The sequence below is a fragment of the Lissotriton vulgaris genome, chromosome 11 (genome assembly GCF_964263255.1).
Source record: "Lissotriton vulgaris chromosome 11, aLisVul1.2, whole genome shotgun sequence".
Lineage (NCBI taxonomy): Eukaryota > Metazoa > Chordata > Amphibia > Caudata > Salamandridae > Lissotriton > Lissotriton vulgaris.
The window spans coordinates 729,135,607-729,160,788 of record NC_141699.1 but is presented as its reverse complement, the minus strand read 5'-3'; the positions used below and the strand labels follow the sequence as shown (position 1 = coordinate 729,160,788).

At 43.5% G+C, this 25,182-nt stretch overlaps 1 protein-coding gene across 3 annotated transcripts in view; it reads left to right on the top strand.

The window, feature by feature from the left end:
- Positions 1 to 25,182, top strand: part of PROC (protein C, inactivator of coagulation factors Va and VIIIa) — a 147,438-nt gene that overhangs the window by 103,383 nt on the left and 18,873 nt on the right. For all 3 annotated transcript variants that reach the window (XM_086943819.1, XM_086943820.1, XM_086943821.1), the window contains 4 exons: positions 869 to 979; positions 1,927 to 2,067; positions 20,581 to 20,678; positions 24,846 to 24,960. In XM_086943819.1, coding sequence (XP_086799945.1) covers positions 869 to 979; positions 1,927 to 2,067; positions 20,581 to 20,678; positions 24,846 to 24,960 — 465 coding nt within the window. The remainder of the gene's footprint in view (positions 1 to 868; positions 980 to 1,926; positions 2,068 to 20,580; positions 20,679 to 24,845; positions 24,961 to 25,182) is intronic.

Sequence of the window (25,182 nt, the reverse complement as noted above, 5' to 3'; positions counted from 1 at the left end):
ATGCCCTTCCTCAGACGGTACCCTCCCCATCATGCCATCAGAGGACGCTGTCCATCAACAGAGCCAATTGAGCCTCTGGTGGTACTACCGACCCAAAATATGGCGGGCACTACTTGTCTGCCAAACCAAAAAAAAAATTCTAAACTAAGCGCATGATTTATGGTTTGATGGATGGTACTACGTCTGTTGAGGTCGCAGAAGAAATTGTACAAAATGTTTGTTGAATGGTTGCTGTTGGTTTTGATGGCCATTCACCAAACTTTTTCAAAGCTATTATTTTTCACAAAAAAAACTCCCATATCTCCCAAGCAGAAGTTCTCCCAAGGTGTTTGGGTCATTATTTTTTCTTTCTGTGATAGAAAAAAAGACATTGCACCACCCACCCTAAATAGGATGGGCAGTGTCATGTTCTCCCTATGATGGCCGCTATTCCGTCAAAGTGCCGGTGGAAGTTTTGTCGACTGAGCCACAAGAGGTGAAATCAACAAAAAACTTAAAGTCCAGCCATCTCCTAATATGGCGGACGTGCCTAGTATTTGGCAGACAAGAGTACTCTACTGCATGTCAGCCAAACTCTAAATCAGACCCTAAATAGGTTTTCAAAGTAAATGTTTTTCAAACCCACAAATTCCAATGTATATGCATTAACACCATATGTTTCAAACAATTTGCCTAAGACCGTTCGTTCCATATCCCTCATGATAACTTCACCTTTCCATACTGTTTTCTCCTGATCAAATGCTACATGTTCAGCTAGTTGTACTCCCCTGTCTCCAAAGATAAGCCTGTCTGTGTTTTGAAGGTGAGATGGTTTGTTGCTGACAATGGAGCCCTCAGAAGTCCTCACTTGTTTCTCGTTCCCTTGCAGATGGAGACCAGTGCTTGTCCAACCCCTGTGTTAATGGAACCTGCAAGGATAACATAGGAAGGTTTGACTGCATCTGTCACCGAGGCTGGGAGGGACGTCTCTGCACTTACGGTGAGCATGGTTCCGAATCAGTTTGCTTGAGACACGGTTTCTTTGTGTTTAATTCATGAACCCGGTCTTGCCTACATGTTTACACAAAGAAGCAGGAACGGTTATGGTATATATTCCTCACTCTGTATAGTTTCAAAAGAATCCAAAAGGTGCTCACTCCCTGGGCCAACCATCTTAAAAAGACCCACATCAGGAAGAATAAGAAATATTGGTGGAAGAAGCACACTTGAAACGTAAATACTTGATTTCAAAATGAGTCACAAAGTGTCTGTGTTTGCTGGACGAAACGCGTTGGCTGTGGTTGTTGCTTCACATGAAATTAGAAAATAAAGAACAAGTCTTTAAAAATGAGACCGTCTAATTTGTGTTTTCTTGTTTTGTAAAAATATAATAAAGTTCTTTCTTCTTCTCAAGTTTGGTATGAACTAAGGAGCTTATATTACCTTTTTGTGACTCATTTTGAAGTCAAGTATTTATGTTTAAAGTGTGCTTCTTCCACCTATATTTCTTATTCATGCCTTGCCTACATACATCACCATACTAACATCACCTCCATCTCCATCCATCTCACTGCAGAATGCCCTGCGTATATGCTTTCCCAGAACTCCAATCTAACTCACCACAATGCATAGCAATATGTCGACTCTACTCATGATCATACTAACATGCTTCACCTTAGTCTCTTCATTATGCATCTCCAAAGCCCCCGTGAGACATGAGGAAGTACTAGTCATCATAGCAGCATATCCCATCTCTGTGTACCACCAACCGAACACGCCTTACTTCTACCATCTTCATTGTCACGCGTGTATCACTTGCTCAAAGATCCTCTCTTTTATTGCGTGGTTTTGCTCATAGTGAGACTGTACAAGAGAATGTCAACATCAGTATGCATTAGTCTTTACAAAACACCAGATCACATATTCTTTCCCAATTTGGGTTTTCAGAGGCCCTCTACTCCAACTGCTCCATCGACCACGGGGGTTGTGACCAGTTCTGTGCGGAGGACCTAGCGGGTGAGAGTCGCATGTGCAGTTGCGCCTCAGGATACCAGCTCATGGACGACCAGCGTACATGTCAACCTGTTGGTATGTATCCATGTCTACGTACCTGTCCAATTCTGTTTAGCAATCAAAAGGTCTTCAACAGAGAATGGCAGGTCCATGCAAGATAGCTCAGTCATCTGCCTTGAGCTGCTTTTGTAGTGCACTGCCTATTGCCAAAGGGGAACCACAGTGGAGTTGTTGGTGCCCCTCTTCCATTGAATAACTTTAGATCAGGTTTCTGATAGGGCTAGCCGCTATATTTTTCTTTGCCGTGACTTGTTATTTATACAAAGATCTTATAAAAACGTACATTCTTGAAAGTAGCTCCATACATTTGAATGAGCTGAATATAAAATATGCGAGTGGCAGTGTTGCTGCTTTACATTAATTTACATATGGCTAAATACTCCCAAGTACTTGTGAAATGAATGCTTCTATTCATCTACCTAAGATAAAGCCTGCAGCGTTTACCATTCCCCAGTCATGCGTGGTCAGTGTGCACACACACACACACTGATCATGCAGGTAGGCAAGCTAATATTCTGTTGCATGCTTGGTTACCAGCACCATATTAGTCTATTTAGGCTATTTTCCAAAATGTTAGCAGAAGCTTTCTCTGATATATGGACAATAAACCAACATGGATTTTACGGATGTTCATGACAAGTACTGCACTGTGCTGATAAAGTGAGATTAGAGATAGGGCGCACCAGAGAATTCACTTGGGTCATGTTTGGTGCTATACATATGTAACACTAACCTAAACATAACTCATAACAAATTACAACCAAAGTGAGCATAAAACAATACAATACAAAACACGACAGCAATGCTATACGGAGAGACATGCCGAATGGGTAGTTGGACACCAAACAATTTGCGAGAGCAAAAACGATAAACAAACCAAACATGAAAGCAATTTTTTGCAAGAAATTGGAATTGGAAAATGGATTGACCAATAGGAGCTATAATACACCCGTTGTGTCCCATAAAACTCCATCACAGATAAGAATCCAAGAAAGCCAAACAGATACATTTCTGTCTTGGTCCTGAAGAGAATCCCAGGATTTAAGGGATTCGAAATGCGTCGACCTTTTTGTATATACCCTTGAATATCTGATTTTGTGATTTTATGTCTTTTCGCTCTATTTGTATTGACCTCATTGTATTTGACTTTGTGAAGTTGTGTTTCCATGAAGAGGAATTTGATTCCCTTGTTTTCTTAGACCAACAGTGGTTGTAAATATAAGATGGCCTAAATCTTTATGGCGATTATAAGAGAAATATCTTATCATCTTCCTTTGAACCCTAGATTGTGAAAAGATTGATTCAGGGATTTTACCTCCCCATTTTACTCTCACACACTTTGACCTTACTTTTCTCTTTTCACTTTTTTGTGTTTTGCACATTGAATATATGAGATATAAATGACGTTGTATGATGTGGATGAATGAGTCCGCTAACCTACTTGTGTAGGTTGTTTATTTGGGAATTGTTTCCACACACTTTCTTAAACACCCCTATGTACATATTCATAGATCTCTTTTTAACTATCTGATTTCTTTCCGTACAAAAAGTATGATTAATTGACTTTGTAACACATCAATGTCGGATGTTTAAAAGTAAAAAGAAAAACAAAATATTCCTTCGAATAATTCAATAATAAAAAATCTTTGGAGATACAGTCTGAGACTGAAAGAGTGGTCTATGAACCTGAGAATGAGTTACTCAGCTTTCTTTCGTTCTTTGATATAATAATTGAGCAGTATTGGCGATTGTTTTGTTGTCTATGAATGTGGCGTAGCCTTACTGCGCTTAAGCCAAACCCTTCTTTGTTCAAGAATACAAATAATGGCAACACAACCCACTTCTCCTGCTGCGTCACTGGCCTTTCTGGAAGTTGGCTGATGACAAACATCCCTCCGTTGAAGCCTCCACCACTCCGCCATAAGGTCCCACATTGGGTGGGGGGGGCAGCACTTTCAGAAAGGATGGTTACAGCTACCTAAATGAGGGTGCCCATGATTGGCACTGTTCACATCGTGAAAGACTGCAGTGGAAAGAATGACAGCCTTTCACTGAAAGCACTTCACGCATTCATAATATGATATCATTCTAAATATTTCTAGGTAAAACGTAAATCTTTAGTTCCGTCACTGCAATCACACCAACGTACCTTTTGGTCCTCTCAGGTATGATAATTTGTGATGACTCTTCCTGTACAAAATACGATGCCCAGACAGATGCAAAGGTTTCCCACTTTGTATGCGTGCTTCAAGTGCAGCACGCATGAAAAGTCGGAAAAGGAAGGAGAAAGTAAAGCATTTCTCCTTCCTTGCGCCTACTTGAAAAGGACACTGTTTTCTCACGCTATACCCAATCTACTTTATTTAGTAAATTGGGTTTAGCGTGAGAAACCTTGGGTGGTTGCATAGGAAAACCCGTGCTCCGACCTTGGTACGCCCCATGGCGCAAAGAAATGAGAACCAGTATCTACCTTTTTGTGAAGCAAGCACAGCGCAAAATCTTATTAAATCTCTACCAAAGTTCGCTATGAATTGAAATTGAAGCAGATGATTTACAACTGAATAGTAACAGTTGCTTAGTACAGATCTGGTAAGTGTTATGGTTCTTCCCTTGAATTCTAATCTGCAGATTACAAGCTGCATGCGAGAGATCTAACAATGCTCCATGTACTCGTGCATGCCTTTATGAGAACCTCTAGTTTGGCCCGAGAATTCGACCTGGATCTCAGCAAATCATAAACGAGCACCAGAAACCTAGAAGTCTAGTGGGAGGCTTAGAATGAAGAGATGAAAGGCGTGTCATGATTTGTCCAGCGAGCAAGAGCTTTCAGGAAAACACCTGTTGGCAACATTAATTTTAGATCAATGTGGCATCCGCCCAAAAGTCCTCGAGAAGGAGTGTTTGGCAAATCCTTGTGACACAAGTGTAGAAACACAAGCTTTACCTGCAATCAGAAAAAGGCCAAGCTGAAGAAAATGGAAAGGTGGCGCTTGGAAGTTCCTGCAAGAAAATGTGACCTAGTACTGCTCTATGCAGACTACAAATAAAGGAAAACTAAAAGGGCCCAATCACAGGAAGAGCCTCCAGTAACCCGATTATTGTTTCCAGGGTCTACTAAGCAAAGATTAGATTTAGAGGTGGTATTTTTCCCCTTCTTTTTAACCAGTTATAAGTATTGCAATATAATTTGTCACCGGTTGACCTAATTACCCAGTGTAATATCATTTTTGTTTTGTTACAAGTTGAACAAAACGCAGCCCGAGGGCACAATGTATAAAGAAAATACAAGCTATTTAGAAAAATTAAAGTAGATAAAGGATAAATGATAAAAAACTATTTTTGAGGTGGGACTCAAAGCAAGACTCGGTGGGCTGATTACATTGTGCACAGTAGTGGGGTAATGGTAAACTCCTAGACGATTTTTCCATTAATGTGTGCCAGTGCTGTGAAATTATGGAAAAAAAACATTGAATGGGAAATTGGCATGTGGGTCTGATTTTTCCTGTTGTAAAACCATACAGAAATTCCAATTACATGCCTACTCTGAGCAGGTGGTAAATGTATGCTGGATTTGGTTGGTGCAGTAGGGGGAGACAGAGGGTGAAGAGGTCTAGGGAAGGTAAGGGAAATATTTTTTGTGGTGGGAGTGGGGTAAAACAATGGCAAGACTCATGCAATGTTTTTTGCTGGAATTAACAGCCAGAAGAAGGAGGTATGGTTCTCACACATTCGGAAAAAACGACCTACTCCGATTCAGAAGGAGCAACATTCGATCTGGTAATTTCCCGCCACCTGACTCATGGCACCAATATGTATATCTAGTCTGGTGGGATAAAGTCCCATACCTCCGGTGCAGCGCTGATACTCTCCCAGGGTTGAGCGCACTAATCGGTCGCACGCATAACACCATCGAAGCATACAGTATGTATAAACATAAATCAATAAGTCAGAAAAGCAGTACATCCCGTTGGCCCACTGACAACAAATGTTTTATTTGTTGTGAAAGACTTTGCAAGACATAGGATGGGTACTTCCTAAAGAGGAGAACGGGGCAGCTTATCCCCTATTTTTTTCGTCTACGAAACTCGTTAAAACTGGGCCTGGGAATACTGCATCAGATTCCCACTCCCGAAATTACCCATACCACTGGTAACAGAAAAGTTTGGATACGGGACTCTCATAATGTTCAAACTAGGACGCTGAGTGCCACTTTGAAATGGGAAATATCCATGGAAATTTGCATCACAGCAATCGATGCCCACAGAAATTTCCAATTGGTTTTATTCAAGAGAATTTCACAAGGTTTCAACTTGTCAATCTTTCGGGTAGGAAACACCAAAAATGTAGTATAGGAGGTCATTAAAATGTATTTGCTTTTACTTAACGCTATGCTTTGGATGGCGGTGTGTGAAAGTAAAATCATTTGTCCTCCAACTCTGAATAGGGCGTGTGGTCAAATGACCAAACCTCCAACGGATCTTGCTCCATTGGGCCTTTGGAAGAGTATTTCAATAGACAGAAGCAGAGTTGTGGGCATCTCTGAGACTTAAATTCGGCCCGCCTCTAAATGAGGCAGGCGAAACTTCAGTTTGGCGGAGAGTGTACTCCATCTCTATAGTGACAGAGTACCCTCTCCAGCAAACTAAATCAGGCCCTTGGTCTGTAAACATTTGTGGGCAGGTCTTGTTGCAGTAATGAGAGAGTAAGGGAGACAGATATGATTCCTTTGGAATTCCATCCAGGGCTAAGTACAATTCATCCAATGTTTTTCTTATGATTTTTAGCTAAAGCACAACTGGGGATGAATAATCATCTCTCAGACTGGGTTGACAGCCTGATTGGCTTAAAGTTGAAATGTATTTTAGCAGCTCTGCATTTTGATTTATATGTATCATAACGATTCAAGGTATTCTCATGAGCTAAGTTATTTCGACCGAAAGCGGATGGGAAGCATATAAATGTGTTGCTATATCCAGATGATCTCATACTATAATATCTAACCAAATAAGGGTCCCACCACCAGCTTTCTTACTTGGTCAGCTATTGCAAAACGACCAAACTGGCAATTAATATATGGAAAATGTAGATTGGTAGTGCCCACTTGACTGAAATAAGTTCAGGTGTAGATTAGGCACAGGAGGACAAAACATGAAAAAGGGGTGTTCCCTTGAATTACAGAGATCAAAGTTCAACTCACATCAACAGTAAGCCCACATACCACAACAAGAATAAATTTATTCAAAAAAGTTTTTAATTTTCATTTTATATATATATAAATATCAACATGATTTTGTTAAATAGAAAATCCCATTTGGGCAGTAAAAAACATTTAGGAAGATGTTACATAATCAAAAACGTGCAAAAACAGTCTAAAAACTAGGACACGCAATGAAAATTCAAGAAAGGCACCAAATAAATCCACTCATACATCCAGACATCCCTTTTATACAGTCCAATTCATACACAGGCATTCACATCCATATCACTACACACAAGGACAAGAAAAGCGCCGACGCGCGTTTCGGACAAGTGCCAATAGAGGCTTCCTTCATCAGGGCGCACTTGGGATATTGCACAGGCAGACAAGATGAATAATGTCTGAGACACGGTCCTGAGAAGCGGTCCTAGTAACAGCAAGGCTGAGAGAGGGTATTCTGTGGGCAAAAAAGGGCAAATTAGGGACAACTCAGGATAAAATTTCAAAAACAAGAACAAAGTGGCCTGTAAATAGAATCAGCAAGATCAGAGGGTTCCAATCAACCAGGTACATACATGTCAATAGAGATAAGCTCTCCTTATATCCCCAAAGTATATAAACAACGAAAAAAGTGGTCAAGAATTAAAAAAGGGTGTAAAGAATATCAGGAAATACATAGATCGATCACCACATCGATGGTGCACCTATAACCAGAGCCAGATTTCAAGAAATGGCAGCCTACCTACAAACCCTACAATAACGGAGCCCCTTTAGGTATGTAGAAGGGTCAGCAAATATGTAAACTCATGGAAACTTGGAGAATTTTCAGGGTTCCACAGGTTAAGATTTCACATTTTTAGATAAGCTCACAGGAGATCCAGGCGTTCAAAAGGTGCCAGGTTTAAAGGCAATTAAGTGGTAACATTCCAGGTATCTGATAGGGACATGAAAATAAAGACAGGGATAACACATCTATACAAGTTACACTAGAAGTAAGCAGGGTAAAAATGAGTGTATTCAAAAAAAAAAAAAAAAAAAAAAGAGAGAAGGGGGGAGCTACCTCAAAAGGAATGACAGGCGCTGATAAAGTACAGGAAGTAGCACCGGAGTCAGGAATGAAAAAACGACCTAAAAAGCAATAAAGCAGAGATAAACTTCACAGCACATGAGAAGGTCGTGCTTCTAAAACGGAACACAATTGACGTGCATCGAACTGGAACATACCTTAATGCAAAAGAAATGAGCATAGCTTTATTTGCAGTGAGTTGAAAACGGGCAACATCAAGGTCTTGAAACACTTCAGACCCGGGGAATAGGGGTCCTAAAACAAACAATGAAAAAAAGTTCTATTATAGAAAGAACTTTCAGTCGGGTTAGAAAAAAGATGTTGCATGAAAAGGAATCTCGGGAGAATGGAGCACACGAGGAACACAAAAGGTAAACACAAGATTCGGTGAAACTGACCTGAAGCGACCCGAAGGTCAAAGTTTAACTGGTGTCCTGGATAGAAGAGAACGCGGGGCTCCTTCTCCCTCCGGCGTAAGGGATTGTCGGTAGGGGAAAACGGAGGAGACAGTGAGATTATATACAGGTGCTGGTAAAAGAAAATGCCGAGCACCTGAACGCAATGAAAATCGAAAATGGACAACGCCGAATGTTCAGGGAAGGGAAAATAGACAAAGGGCTAAAAGATAAACAACACCACAATGGAAAACAATGAAGACAGACTATCAGAACCAACTATCGGGAAGAAATACATGTCGATAAACCCAAGACACGATCCAAAACAAAGAATACCAAAATTGGGGCATACAAAAGCCACGGAATAAAGCTTTGCTCATTTCTTTTGCATTAAGGTATGTTCCAGTTCGATGCACGTCAATTGTGTTCCGTTTTAGAAGCACGACCTTCTCATGTGCTGTGAAGTTTATCTCTGCTTTATTGCTTTTTAGGTCGTTTTTTCATTCCTGACTCCGGTGCTACTTCCTGTACTTTATCAGCGCCTGTCATTCCTTTTGAGGTAGCTCCCCCCTTCTCTCTTTTTTTTTTTTTTTTTTGAATACACTCATTTTTACCCTGCTTACTTCTAGTGTAACTTGTATAGATGTGTTATCCCTGTCTTTATTTTCATGTCCCTATCAGATACCTGGAATGTTACCACTTAATTGCCTTTAAACCTGGCACCTTTTGAACGCCTGGATCTCCTGTGAGCTTATCTAAAAATGTGAAATCTTAACCTGTGGAACCCTGAAAATTCTCTCCAAGTTTCCATGAGTTTACATATTTGCTGACCCTTCTACATACCTAAAGGGGCTCCGTTATTGTAGGGTTTGTAGGTAGGCTGCCATTTCTTGAAATCTGGCTCTGGTTATAGGTGCACCATCGATGTGGTGATCGATCTATGTATTTCCTGATATTCTTTACACCCTTTTTTAATTCTTGACCACTTTTTTCGTTGTTTATATACTTTGGGGATATAAGGAGAGCTTATCTCTATTGACATGTATGTACCTGGTTGATTGGAACCCTCTGATCTTGCTGATTCTATTTACAGGCCACTTTGTTCTTGTTTTTGAAATTTTATCCTGAGTTGTCCCTAATTTGCCCTTTTTTGCCCACAGAATACCCTCTCTCAGCCTTGCTGTTACTAGGACCGCTTCTCAGGACCGTGTCTCAGACATTATTCATCTTGTCTGCCTGTGCAATATCCCAAGTGCGCCCTGATGAAGGAAGCCTCTATTGGCACTTGTCCGAAACGCGCGTCGGCGCTTTTCTTGTCCTTGTGTGTAGTGATATGGATGTGAATGCCTGTGTATGAATTGGACTGTATAAAAGGGATGTCTGGATGTATGAGTGGATTTATTTGGTGCCTTTCTTGAATTTTCATTGCGTGTCCTAGTTTTTAGACTGTTTTTGCACGTTTTTGATTATGTAACATCTTCCTAAATGTTTTTTACTGCCCAAATGGGATTTTCTATTTAACAAAATCATGTTGATATTTATATATATATAAAATGAAAATTAAAAACTTTTTTGAATAAATTTATTCTTGTTGTGGTATGTGGGCTTACTGTTGATGTGAGTTGAACTTTGATCTCTGTAATTCAAGGGAACACCCCTTTTTCATGTTTTGTCCTCTTGTTCTCGCCCTGGCGGGTTGTTCCCCATTTGTAGTTTTTTCTTAGATTCAGGGTCCCTCTTCTGTTTTACAGTAGATTAGGCACAGACCATCTTTTACATGTTGGATCCCATTTATGCCTTTGGGTAAAATTAAGAGCAGTATTAGCTGGATGGCCCAAAGGGACATCACACAGGACACTACATACACAGAGATCAATGGCCTGGTCCAGTTTATCTTTCACTCCTTCATTAAGAGCCTACACGCAAACATTTTTACAAATGCCCTATGAGGTAAATCTCTGCAAACTCCGCGGCGGAGCGGAGTTGGCCGCCACCCATCTCCCACCCCCCATTAACAATTGATGTAAAATTAAATAAAAACACTTTAAAGTAAATTAAAAGCACTTACCTGAGCTGCAGCGTTCCTGGGCTGTCCTCCTCTTCATGGCCATCCATGGAAAACTGTACATGCAAGCGCATGCGCATTTCTGGCGATGAAGAGGAGGAGGGCAGCCCGGGGATGCCACAGCTCAGGTACGTGCTTTTAATTTACTTTAAACTTTTCTCCGCAGCGCAAATTCGGCCATGGCATGGGTGGGGCTAGGGGGTGGGCTTGGCGCTCCCTTACTAATGACGGCTCCTCGCTGTCATAAGTCCCGGGCGGCGTGTGCTCATGACGGTGTGGAGCTGTCATGACCCCGCCCACTCCCTAATTCGCCCGCAGAGGCAGGGAATTAGTGCTGCGTAGGCGGAGCGTGGGTGAGCGGCAGTTGTATGACGGCTCCACGCTGTCATGAGCACACGCTGCCCATGGCTCATGATGGCGTGGAGCCGTTATGAGCATGGAAAGGGGGAAAGTGTTTTTATTTTATTTTAAATAAATTGTTATTAGGGGGGATGGGAGGTGGGTGGCGTAGCGGAGCTAGACTGAGTTTTACAGAGTTTCTTTCTACTCCGTGGCCCTCTGCTTAGGCCCACAATTCCCAAGCTTAATATCAACCATATCACCATATCAGAAGGAGACCACCTCTCATTGGACCATACTCTGCATCAAGATCTACTACACTTTGGCCAAAATACAGCCCCCATAAGGTCTGGAAGCCCATTCCACAAGTGCCAAAGATGTTACCACTACAAGTGGTTTCTGTCCTAGACATCTGCCAGGCGGCTACATGGGAATTGCTCCATACATTCATGAAGCAATGCACTTTGGACAGCCATATTGGGGAAGAAGGGCTTTTTGCCTGCTGACTTCCAAAGGACCTTATGGTTTGAAGCAATACACAGACCCATCTCCTAATGGGTAATACTTTGGTATCTATTCAGAAGGTGAGGAATCTCTGGAAAAAAGTCTCTATCAGAAGAACAAGTTATTTACCTTCAGTAAAGCTCTTTCTGGCAGAGACTTTAACTGAAGATTCATCACCGACTCTCCCATCCTCTCTGTTCTGGGAATAGGCCTCTCCCCATTAATAAGATCCCAAGTCTAGGAATCTGCACACTGGTCTAAGTCAATTTACTGTTGGTATTGTGTGTCTGAAGGCACAGATAGCCTTAAAAGCAACTGACATCAGCTCACGTAAGTAGCGCCTACATAGGCCTCAGCCTAAGAGGCTCCTTGAGCACACCATTTTCTTTATCCCAATTTGTTGCAAGATTACAGAAGCTGTGTTTGCATGGAGGAACAACATTATATGCTTAGTGGGGCTCCTGAAGAGGATCTCCCTTTTTGCCAGGTCCCTGCTTGAAGGATCCTGATTGCCATGAGGATTCCACAAAGCTCAGAGCCATATGAAAGCATCTATGCCTGAAGGTGTGTAGCTGCATGAGATCTTGAAGGATGCCAATAGAACAGGTCTTTGGACCTGCCAAACAAAGGTATGAGCATGTTGTCTTTAGTATCATGATGCATTTATTTGTCCTGTAGGCTATCCTGGCAAATAGGTTATCCAGTATTATGTGTATCTTTCATAGATTCACATGCCTGAATCATTCCCCGTCGTCGGGGTGGGAGTCACCGGTATATAAAGAAAGTAATGTCATAAAGACATATACATAACAATAGGCCAGAGGCCTCACATTAGTAACATATCCATGTGCTTTTGTAAAAAGGACTAAACTTTGGCCAGGAGCCAATCAGATCTCACCACCCTCTATATTCCTGGAAGGAGCCCTAGTCCCTCAGATTTTCTACCGCATGTTGTGCTAAGGGAGTCTCCTCTGAGCTCTGCTCAGTTTCTTTCTATTTCTGGATTTATTTCCATAATTTTGTCTCAGAACTTTAATCCTGTGAGGAATCTTCTGCTTAGCCATGACTGATACTCCAAAGACGAAGCCGTCGACGATGAAGCCGTCGACGACGAGGCCGTCGACAACATCATCAGCGTCGACGAAGCCGTCTACGACAACATCAACGTCGACGAAGCCGTCGACGACAACATCAGCGTCGACGAAGTCGTCCACGAAGCACACATCGTCGACGAGCCTGCTTTCGACGAGGTCGTCGATGAAGAAGACACCGTAGACGACTCAGTCTCTGTCGACTGTCAACGAATCCCCGTCGACAACCATTCCATCGACGGCTGAATCACCTCCATTGGAGTGTACCTATACACACTTCAGGATGACTACGCGTACTCTTACGCCAGAATTAACCTCGCCGAGCAGGGTACAACCTTTTCCCCCGGCTCATATCCTGGACACTGAGGACTCAGATGAGGGCTCTATGTTTCAGCAAGCAACAAGCCCATCTGAACTACAAGTCAAGCTTCACGAAAGCTCAGACTATGAGGAACAGGAACAGGACGTGGAGTACCAGGAGGAAATCCAACCTCCACCGCTACCACAACAACCTATGGTATGTCTGCCAGCTTCTATTGTAACAGACCTGCAGTTTCTCATTGCGGACTATAAACAGAGGTTCACGGCCACTGCTCCACCTCAGCCAGTGGTGACACACTCACCTGTGACACCTACAGTGGTCACACCGCCTCCTAAATCTCAACCGGCTCCTTTAGTTCTCCAACAAGAGCCATCTCATTCACGTCCTCTGCCTTCCTCTGATGAGGAAGAGGAAGAAGAGGAAGAGGAGCAGCAACGTGAGGAAGGGGAGCTTCAGGAGGACGAATGGGATGAATATGTAATTTCAGGTCCCGCATCCCCTGTGCAGGCGCAGTCGGATTCTCCCCAGGAAGACATTGGGGGCTTCCACAACATCGTAGAGAGGGCGGCGTTACGCTTCAGCCTCAAAATCACGGCAACACCACAAGATTGCTTCCTTTATGATTTTAAAGACCCATACCAAAAAACGGTACGATCTATTCCCATCATTGATCACATCTGGGACCAAGGGGAGAAGATAATGCAGACCCCTGCATCTCTAATGCCAGTGCTGCCCAGACTGGATAAAAAATATAAAGCTCCGGACTCTGCCCCAGCTTGCCTTATCGGCCATCCGAAGCCGGACTCAGTAATAACCCAAGCGGCACAACGTAAGTCAAAAAATCCTTCAGAAGCATTGACTGCGCCGCCAGATAAGGAGGGCCGAAAGCTAGACAATATAGGAAAAAGGTTTTCGTCCATGTCAGCTTTACAAGTGCGTGCAGCAAACTCTTTGGCTCTACTGGGGCGTTATAACCGCCAAATGTGGGCAGACGTAGCTCCATACTTGGGTTCTCTTCAAGAGGAGCAGCAAGAAGAGGTGAGGAAGATTCTCCTCGAAGGCGAGCGCTCCGCCTCGGAGATGATTGATGTGGCACTGGATATCGCATCCACAGGTTTCCGACAGCTGGCAGGAGTTGCAGTCCTGAGGCGCCAAGGTTGGCTTAAGGCAACGTCTTTTCGGCCTGAAGTTCAAGCCAAGGTTTTAGACATGCCTTATGACGGTAAACTTCTGTTTGGTCAACACATCGATGACATGCTTCAAGGTATCAAAAAAGACACAGATACCGCAAGGGCTCTAGGTACTCTTCAATACAAAAACCCCTCCTTTCGAGGCTCCAGAGGAAGAGGTCAGTCCTTCAGAGGCAACAATCAAGGATACAAATCCACTTACAACTCAGGCCAATAATATAAAACCCAGTACCAGCAAAGACAGCAGCAAAACCAGTCGTCCTATAATAAGTCTTCCTTTCGCGGACGGGGAGGGAAGAAGGACACAGGCAGGAGACAATGACTTCTCTCTGCCACAGGTCTCCAGTTTCTCTCCACCTTACAAAGTTGGCGGGAGAATTACATCCTTCCTTCACAATTGGCAGCAAATTACGACAGATCAGTGGGTCCTCCAACTTGTTCAATTCGGACATTCTCTGGAGTTTGTGGAAACTCCTCCTCAAACGCCTCCAATCCCAATGCAACACAAGAATCTAAAGTTACTACAATTGGAAATCTCCCTTATGCTCAGAAAAGGAGCGATAGAAAAAGTTCCCCGAAATCAGAGAAACAAGGTGTTCTATTCCCGATTCTTCTTAATTCGAAAAAAGGTGAAAAAATGGAGACCTATATTGGACTTGAGAAACCTCAACCAATACTTCAAAAAACAGTCATTTTGCATGGTGTCCATCCAGGAGGTGCTGCAACTCCTCAATGCAAACGACTTTATGGTGTCTCTCGACCTTCAAGACGCTTCTTTTCATATTCCGATCCACAAGAACCACAAACAATTTCTCAGGTTCAAGGTGGTGGGCAAGCACTACCAGTTTCGAGTTTTGCCCTTCGGCCTAAAGTCGGCCCCACGCATCTTCACCAAGTGTCTGTCTCCAGTAGCAGCATACCTTCGCCAACAACATCACCAGGTATTTCCGTACTTAAACGACTAGCTAGTCAAAGCACCTACTTACGCAGGCGTGACCAAGTCCTCCGACGCCTGTCTACAGCTCTTCAATGCTCTGGGGCTCACACTCAACGAAGAAAAATCTGTCCTTCAACGGTCTCAGTGTCTCACGTTCCTCGGAGCTGTCCTAGATACTGCTCGAAGGAAGGCCTTACCTTCACTAGAACGGCAAGTGAAACTAAGGACCTTGGCCACCCGGATTCAGTCCAAAAGATCTATCACCGTGCACCTTTACAAGTCCATGTTAGGGATGATGTCCTCGAACATCCTGTTGATCCCTCACTGCCGCCTTCACATGCGCCCACTTCAGGAGGCGCTTTCTGCTCAGTGGACTCAATGCAGGGGGTCCTTCGACGACGTCGTCCGGATAACTCCTGCCATAGTCCAGGCTCTGGACTGGTGGCTTCAGTCTCAAAATCTACGACGAGGCCTATCCTTCATACTTCCAATCTCGCCACACGTAATAACTACGGATGCGTCCCTAGAAGGATGGGGGCGTTCCTTCAGGACCTCCAAATCAATGGGCAGTGGTCCCTGGCAGAGAAACAACTGCACATAAATCTCCTCGAGTTGAGAGCGGTATACCTGGCACAAAAAGCGTTTCTACCCAGGATCAGGAATTCCCTAGTGCTTGTGAGAACAGACAACACCACCACAATGCACTATCTAAACAAACAGGGGGGAACACGCTCTCTATCGTTGTCTCAAGAATCTCAAGAGATTTGGAATTGGCTTCTACAACACAACATTTCCCTTCGGGCGGAGAACGTCCCAGGGACGGACAATGTCCTGGCGGACTCTCTGAGCAGGCAACGTACCATATGCCACGAGTGGGAGCTAGATCGTCATCTTCTCAACTCGGTATTCGCCCGATGGGGCACGCCACCTGTGGATCTGTTTGCGACTCGCCACAACGCAAAATGCCAACATTACGCAAGCTGGCATCCCCAACAGGGATCCTTGGGGAATGCATTTTCGATCGGATGGTGCAACAGCTTTGCTTACGCATTTCCGCCATTTCCCCTGATTCCCAGGGTTCTTCGGAAACTGAAGGCGGAGCATTGCACCCTGATCCTAATAGCTCCAGCGTGGCCGCGCCAACATTGGTTCACAGAGCTTCATCTCCTATCACTGGAACCGCCAATCCTATTCAAACCTTGCCCGACTCTCCTAACAATGAACCAAGGTCAAGTCCAGCATCCGGATCCAGCATCTCTCAGATTGTCGGCTTGGCTCCTGAGTTCAAAGAGTTTCAGAACCTAGACATTTCTCAAGAATGCAGGACAATCTTAGCCCGGGCTCGGGCGGAGAGTACCAACAAAACGTATTCTCTTAAGTGGAAGAGATTCTGTGTATGGTGTAAAGCAAATAAGATACACCTCTTTTCTTCCACTTCAGCACAAATTCTTCCTTACCTGCTCCATTTGGCGCACTCAGGACTGGCGCATGCCTCTATTACGGTTCACCTGGCTGCGATTTCTCGCTTCAGGTGTTCATCGACTGGTTCTTCCCTCTGGTCCGAGAGACTAGTTAAACAGTTTCTAAAAGGCCTTTTCAGGACACCCTCTGGTGAGAGCTTTACCACCCACCTGGCAATTGAACATCGTCCTTGCTCAACTGATGAAACATCCATTCGAGCCAATACACAAAGCTGACATCAAATACCTGTCCTGGAAAACCGCTCTCTTGCTAGCGCTTACATCTGCAAGACGTGTTGGTGAGCTGCAAGCTTTCTCCATTCAGGATCCTTTCTTGCAATTCAAACAGGACAGAGTTATCCTACGAACCAACCCTAAATTCATCCCTAAGGTTCCATCTAGTTTTCACTTGAATGAACCTATAATTTTGCGGACTTTTTTCCCAAATCCACTTTCTGCAGCGGAGAAGTCTCTCCACTCTTTAGACCTCAAGCGTTGTCTAAAATTCTACATTCATCGAACAGAACAGTTTCGGAAATCCAACCAACTGTTTGTTGCTTTCAGTAGGCTTAGAAAGGGCCTCCCTCTGACAAAACAGAGCATTTCCCGTTGGATCTCGGCAGCAATAACTTTCTGCCATCAGCAGGCAAATCATCCTCTGCATTCTAGAGTGAGAGCTCATTCTACCAGAGCTGTCTCTACTTAAATGGCGCTCTTTGCAGGAGTACCCATTATCGACATATGCAGAGCAGCGACGTGGAAGACACCACATACGTTCACCAAGCACTACTGCTTGGATTCTGAACTCATGAAGGATGCAGCTGTGGGTCAAGCAGTACTTCGTCATCTATTTCACTAGATGTGAGCCTTCTCTTTCATCCCACCTTCCTACTGCATACTTGCACATTTCTTTATTTCATTGTTTTTGAGGTACTTGTTCTATTTCACAGATGGTATTCTTATACCGTGTGACTTTACATGTTGTACCTTACGAAATGTGCTGGATATTGCTTGTTACTCTGATTCAGGCATGTGAATCTATGAAAGATACCCATAATACTGGATAAGAAATGCGTTACTTACCTGTAACTGCAGTTATCCAGTATTGGTATCGTTCATAGATTCACATGCAACCCACCCACCTCCCCTGGAAGGGCTCACCTTAGTTCTCTCAGTAGGTACTTTTTAGCACTGTGTTTACGAAAATATGAGGGACTAGGGCTCCTTCCAGGAAGGTTCTAGAGGGTGGTGAGATCTGATTGACTCCTGGCCAAAGTTTAGTCCTTTTTACAAAAGGACATGGATATGTTACTAATGTGAGGCCTCTGGCCTATTGTTATGTATATGTATTTATGACATTACTTTCTTTATATACCGGGGACTCCCACCCAGACGACGGGGAATGATTCAGGCATGTGAATCTATGAAAGATACCAATACTGGATAACTGCAGTTACAGGTAAGTAACACATTTCTTCCCTACAGATCTATTGAGAAAGGTATACAACTTGAATCATCAAAGTACTATATGTCCATCACAGTTTACCCAACTAATTAGCAAGGCAGAAAGTTTCACCAGTTATTTTTTAGATACAATCGTACACACCACTGCTGCTATCCATATCCATAGACAGACTGAGCCAATGCAGTCTGATCATACTAATAAAACTGGAGATCATATAATCTCATCTGAACTCCCTTCTGGCTTGAGAATGAGTTGATGTGAACACATGAAACTTAGCTAGATGGATCCAGTTGCCCAAATGACAAAACTTTGATATAGTTGATTAATATCTGGAGGACATTAAAGAATTTCTGGCACATTTCACTTCTAAAGAAGCAGACCTGCTCTTCTGGGTCGCGCATGTACTGCGTCTTTGCAGAACAGCTCATACTGCACGGTAAAAGTGACCTATGTTCAGATAGAAGGTCTCAAGTGGGTGGGTTTCATTAATGTTCTCTAGTGTGGTTCACAGCAGGTTTAGTAAGAGAATCTGCTATATTCCTTGTGATGAATGATTCATTTCTAACTATGGACAGTGGCAGCAACTACTAGGATAGTTGACCTATCATCAACCTTAACTACCGAGACCACGAATGGATTGCTGATGGAAAACTGTGGGTATTGGGAGCTTTGGAATGGATTCCTTGCTAAGTAAATCTTTATTTTGCCCGGGTCGACCCAGCAGTTAGCCAAGGATTCCTATAAATTCAACCCCACCCCACATTGAAATCACCAAGTGTGTCTGTTTTGTTGGCCCTTTTGTTTAATATTTCATTAAACAAATAGGGTATCTTTTACAAACAGATTTACTAGAGTATCAGAAGTATGATGCTTAGACACAGATCCAAACTTAATGCTGCTTTAAAATAGCCACTGATTCCTCACCACCGTGGATGGCTGAAGTTCCTACTTAAGTAGAGATTAAGTGGTTGAAGCTCAGTCTGGACAAAATAGAACAACCAATTTGATTAACCCATTGGCTGCGGCGGCAGTTCCAACGCGGTGCTGGGGGGGAGTGTGGGCCACGCGGCACCGCCATGCTCGTGACGGTACCACTTCGTCACGAGCCACGGGCGCGCTGTGCTAGTGACGGAGTGGTTCCGTCACGGCCCCGCCCGCTCAATAGAACGGCCGCGCAGTAGCGGAATTCCTGCAGCATGGGCAGGGCAGCATCGCCGTAACGGAACCACTCCGTCATTAGGACTGCGCGTCCGTGGCTCGTGACTGAGTGGTTCCGTCACGAGCACGGAAGGGGTTAAACACTTTTTCGTGATTTTTTTTCAAAGTGCATAACAGAATTGGTTTAAGCTTCTGTGCTTTTTGTCGATCACTGTCTGTCTCAGTTGAGGCGCTTCTCAAGCTGGGAAATATACTGAAAAACGAGTGGCTCCTCCGGGGAGCCAACGGCTTTCTCACCGGGGCCGCTTTGGCTCTGGTGGCGTCTTGTGCGACAATCATTTTTGGCACCCCTACACCTCATGACCGTCTCCTCGGATTCTCTCACTACCACTGGACATAAGTTCCCCTCATCTCTCCAATCATAAGTTATTGCTAAACACAGTACGCCCCCACCCCTTGAGGTCGGCACCCCCTCCACAGTTCAGCATCCAGTGCTGTCACAAAAGTCGCACTGCCCTAAAGCTGGCCTTGCCTTCACTCAAGATGCTTGCAATGCCCATCTCACTCAACAGTCACAAGGAAATCTTAAGATGTCTCCCCACAAATATATGGCTGTGCTAATCTTAAACACTCTTTTCTGATTATTATAAAATACCAGACTTTGTGATGATGTCACATCAAATCAAAATAAGGCTTTATTCGATTGTTATATCAGACAATCATAAAAGCTGGTTAAAAAAAAAGATTTTTTTTTTCATTACATACAGTATAAAATTCAGTTAAAATTTTGATTAAAACAGTATTAAACTAACATAGCCCTCTTTTATATAAAACAATTAAATTAGCATACATTTCCTTTGGCTCATCATTTTCCTCATAGCTAACAATCTTAAAAACACATTACGGAAAGACAAAATACGTTTTTTCGTTGATGTCAAATGCAATAATTGGAACGGGAATTCTGTTGCACTAGAATACACTACAAATTATAAATCACATAAATACATATATGTGTGCAATCGATGCCCTAAGAACCTACTGTAAACCAGCACTGTATATGTTATACATGTGCAATTAATATTAAAGGATACACTCACCTATAAATGTCAAATGTGTGCTTGAATACATGAATATATTAAATGGAATTGAAACAAGAAGAAAATGAAAGCAAAAGTAAGGCAGATGTACCAATTGTTTAGAGCTTATACAGGAAGCATGGAGGGAGCTAGAGGACGGAGTAAAAGTTCTTACATATATATACTTGGTTTGATTGTATTTGTTGTTTTTTTTACATCACTCAAAGTAGCTAGGAGCCACATCTTATGTTTGTTTTTTCTAGTGGAGTATGCTTGTGGACGAGATAAGTTTTCAAGGACGATAAACATAACACGACTCATTGGTGGTAAACAAGGGAAGAAAGGAGATAGCCCCTGGCAGGTGAGGAACAGGTCTGTGGAAAGTCTGTCACTGGGAAGGTAAGATTACACTTGAGCAGATGCCTCATGGTAGGAAAGGAGGTAAAAGGAAGTTCATAAATGGAGCAGTGCTTGAAATGCACGAGGTATCTGTGACAGGTGATGGACACTAAAAAAAGACTTTCAGGAGGGAAGAATTCTGAGGTAAGGATGACCAGTAGGAGTCTGCGCTAGGGCGATGAGTATGCAATTATGTCAGGTGTAGAATCAGCTGCGATCATATCACCCCTGTCCAGCCATCCCAGATGCTGGGCCATGCAGTCCATGGGACTCGTATCCTCAGTAGTGGTGATGGACTTCGTGGCATAACATGTGTCAGGGGTTTCAAAAGCATAACATTCTGTATCGCACGAGACAACCCAAAATGGAGGGACACCTTTCCAAATACAGGCTCCTACTTTATACCAATCCCTGTGTGCAGGTGTGCTCCCATCCAGCCTTGCCCTCCATACTCCATTTATCTTTACAGTGAGATCAGGGCCGGCTTTAGGGTTGGTGGTGCCTGGTGCGGAAAGGTTTGTTGGCGCCCCTCTCATGACCTACTTCTGCCCGGATTCCCACATCATCACGCTCCAAGGGTGCCATCATATCTTCATAGCCCCTTCTTACATTTATTCTTTTATTTCTTTGTTGGTGCTACTCATCCCACGTTGGGTGTCAGAGCACAATACGTGACACACACGTGTATTATGCTGAGACAATGATTTACACATGTGTAAATCAATGTATAGGAAATGTTGCATAAGACAATAAGAGATACTAGGGGTTGTAGTCACATGTAGTCCGTACCCAATGTTACTGAAACATCTGTTGTCTCCAGAATGGATCCCAGCTCCTCCTGTGGCAGAATACTTACAATTGTGGCTAAGAAAGCACATTCCAAAGGATGTAAGAATGAGGCTCCGTTCAGAATGTCCTAGACCCAATTTAGCGAATAAAATTGACATGACTCTTAAACTCGGTGCAAAGATAATATCGTTCATTGGTAAAGGAGGTTTAGATCCTAAAAACGTTTACAGAAGGGACTAAGGATGTGCCAGGACAAACTTCTGGACTTAACCGGCCCGCTCACGAAGATATTTGATATGGCCGAAGAGGCATATATTGGAAAGAAAGATTTGGATGTCGAGGAGCTTAGGAAATGGATTCAGAGAGCGGTAGGCTTTGTATGCTGTGAATGCTGAGTGTGGAAAATGACAAACTCAGGTTTCAGAACATAACAAAGTGGTTGGGGTTGTGCATATTAATAAGAATGTATCACTACCCAAAGGACAGTATTTACTACCTTAGAATGAGGAAAGCTTGAGGTAAAAAAGAACTTTCTAAACTCCCCCCTTGCAGTTTGCATGCAGTGGTTCATAACTCACTGTGTTATATTCCAAGGATTGTAACTTATGAACTGCTAGTAACCAAAAGTTTCTCTATGACAAAACCCACTGACCTATCTACAAATAAATACAAATCTGTGATAGGCATGTTACATGTTGTGCTTTGCGGGAGGCACCTTAATTGACTATGCTACTTTATGATAAGTGAAAACTGTCACTAGACAAAACACAGTCCTCTTCACCAAGTACATTAACCACTGGACATATCATGCCAATATTAAATCACTGGGCACACAAAGATCTCTTTAGCGGATGATTTAACACTGCAAGATATTTTAAAATGCACCACCTTTGTGATCCAATTAAGTAAAACCAGGAAACACATTCTATACCAAAGGGTTCCCCTCAACTTACAGGAGCTCACTCATGGCTGGGATGCACCACAAAAAGTTTGTGCAGTTAATTCCGTGATGGCCTGGGTTGGGTCGCAGGTGGTGGCCATTGCAGCCCTTAGGGGCGTTGGATGACAGGCTGTAGTGTGGACGAGATCCATAATCTTGTCTAGTAGCTCAAACTTTCATTCTTCTAATGTTAGTAAAGCAAAGGCTGCTGGTCAATAAGTGGCCCTATTTATAGTTGCAGTTTTACAGTGTCAGCTATAAACCCATTTATTATTATATAAATAATGGTAATAATAATAGCAGCTGGCAGCTAAGCTATCTCACAATGCTCTCCAAGTTCCCAGATCATGAGGGTGTAAAATCTCTCTCATTCCACACTCAAGGGGTAGCATTTTCAAACCCATAAAGCACCAAATGATACAGCAAAACTAAAAGAGTAGACTAGAGGGCCTCATGTGGTTGCCATAGTCGCTATACACTTAGCGTGGTAAAAATTATTAAATAGCTCTTTTTATTCAAGTGAAATGCTCAAAGTGCAAGTTCATGAAAACTTTTCACATGTGCAAAGCATAGAACTGCTTTTAGCTATATGTGTGATAGGGCACTGGTCAAATTCCCTCAAGATAACTCAGAGGGTTAATGCTCTTTCGTGACAGAGTCCAGGTCCACTAAGTGTATTAGACATGGTACAACTCACAAAAGGATCCGTTAATAGGCCTCAATCCAGGAAGAGTTAATTCAGCAAAAGGTTAGGCAATCACTACTGCTATGATTTAAAGCACCAAGAAACTATACCGTTCACGTTTTATTTTATAGGAGGAAGGGAACTCTTCTTCAGCCAGGAGTGCTGCAAGGATGCGAGTGATGTGGGTGGGGCGGGCTGGTACAATGCCAGGGAGGGATGTGGATGCTTCAGGTGCAAGCAGAGGGTGGTCTGAGTTACTGGGCATCAGAGCACGGGTGGTCACGATGCAAGTTGTTCGTGATGCATGATGTAACGGCGCTACAGCACTCCTTCCTCCGTTATCAAGTCCAGAGAAGTAGGTTCTAGATCATGGAGGGGACCAAAATGACGGGAGATGGGGCGGCTCTCTTTGTAACATGAAAGAAGCTCAGGTTTGAACACTAAAAAAGGATAAAAAAATAATAAAAACGCATCAAGGGATCTGTTTGAACATATCGAGAAATCGCATGTAAAGTGTAAGAACAACTGGTAAAATTGCAAGATTGAATGCAGCTATTCTCCCTGCTCTGCGAGCCCTGTCTTTGTGCAGCAAAAGGATGATACAGCAGCTTCCAACGAAAATGAAATTGTCTTTTGGAACTTTAGCAATAAAAGTGCACTTTTTTGTTGAGACTTGAAAAATGAAGGCAGACGAAGCCCTGTCAATGCGCACCGCCAGCGCGTGAGCAGCCGCGTTTGTCTTCTTTCGTTTCCAAGACCCTGTGAAAATCAAAATTAGTAACGGCACTCAGTTCCATGCAAATGGCGCCCCCCTGGAACTTGGCACCCGGTGCGGCAGCACCGGTCGCCCCACCCTAAAGCCGGCACTGAGGGAGAACTCTTGGTGTGGGCAAACCCTAGTTTCATTGTCCTTCATAGCTTTCTGTGCCATTTGTGTGTCACCCCCGCTGAGGTTTCAGAACGAAGATTCTATGGCATTTCATGAACAGCAATCAACCAATCAGGGTTTGTAAAGCGCACTACTCGCCCATGAGGGTCTTATACCAAGCGGGGGCGTCTATGTTGCTCAGTCGAAGAGCCAGGTCTTAAGGTCCTTCCTGACTTTGGTCAGCCACAGGGATTGTCTTCGGTGGTGGGCAGGGTGTTCCAGGAACATTATAGCCTGCTCTTCGAGTAAATGAGTGATTTTGAATTGGTTTGCCTATGATAGTTCCGGCCTGCCATTCCCACATTGCCCTTTACATTCACGAAGCAGTCCCTAAAGGGACTCTCTCTAAGGGGGGAGCGTACATCTTCTCAGGAGAGGTAACTGTCTGAAAGGTGTTGCCAGGAGCCTCCGATATTGACTGAGAAACCTAAAAGGAAAACCTAAAAGGAAAACATTTAAGAGAAATATCCACTTAACAGAAATACTGAAAGTCCAGCAGGAAATAAAATAAAAAGAAAGTACGGTGATGGTGCTTGAGTGTTTGAGGACTGTGCCTTTGGAATGCAGTGAGGAGAACATCTTTGAGAGAGGATAGAACCTCTGTAAACCATCGTATTCTCTTTTCCTCTCTGATCCCTCTGTTGTAGGTCACTGCCTCTTTTTGAGTGCGCCCACCCACTAAGATCCTTAGTGAAGCCTTTCTTCGCCTTTTTCTGTCGTCTTATGTATTTTGTCTTGTATGCACAATAACATTTTACTCTCTCTCTGTTGCCTCTTACTGTTTCAGGCCCTTTTGCTGTTTGAGAAGAAGATGAAGTGTGGGGGAGTCCTCATTAACCCATCCTGGGTGCTCACTGCGGCCCACTGCGTAGAGGTTCGTGGGAGGTACATGGTGAGACTGGGTATGGAAAAGACCATGATGACTTTATATTCTCTTCCATGGCGCCATCTTCGTCACTATGCTCTTTTTCTCGGGGCTTAATTGCTTTACTGCACTCTTTTACCCGTCTGTCTCAAGTCTCCTTTTTCAGGCGTACTAGTTCCTCTTGCAGCTCATGTAGTGTCCTTGTGGTCCCTCCCATTGCTCCCTGCACACAAAGACCGAAGCTGAATGTATTTCTTGT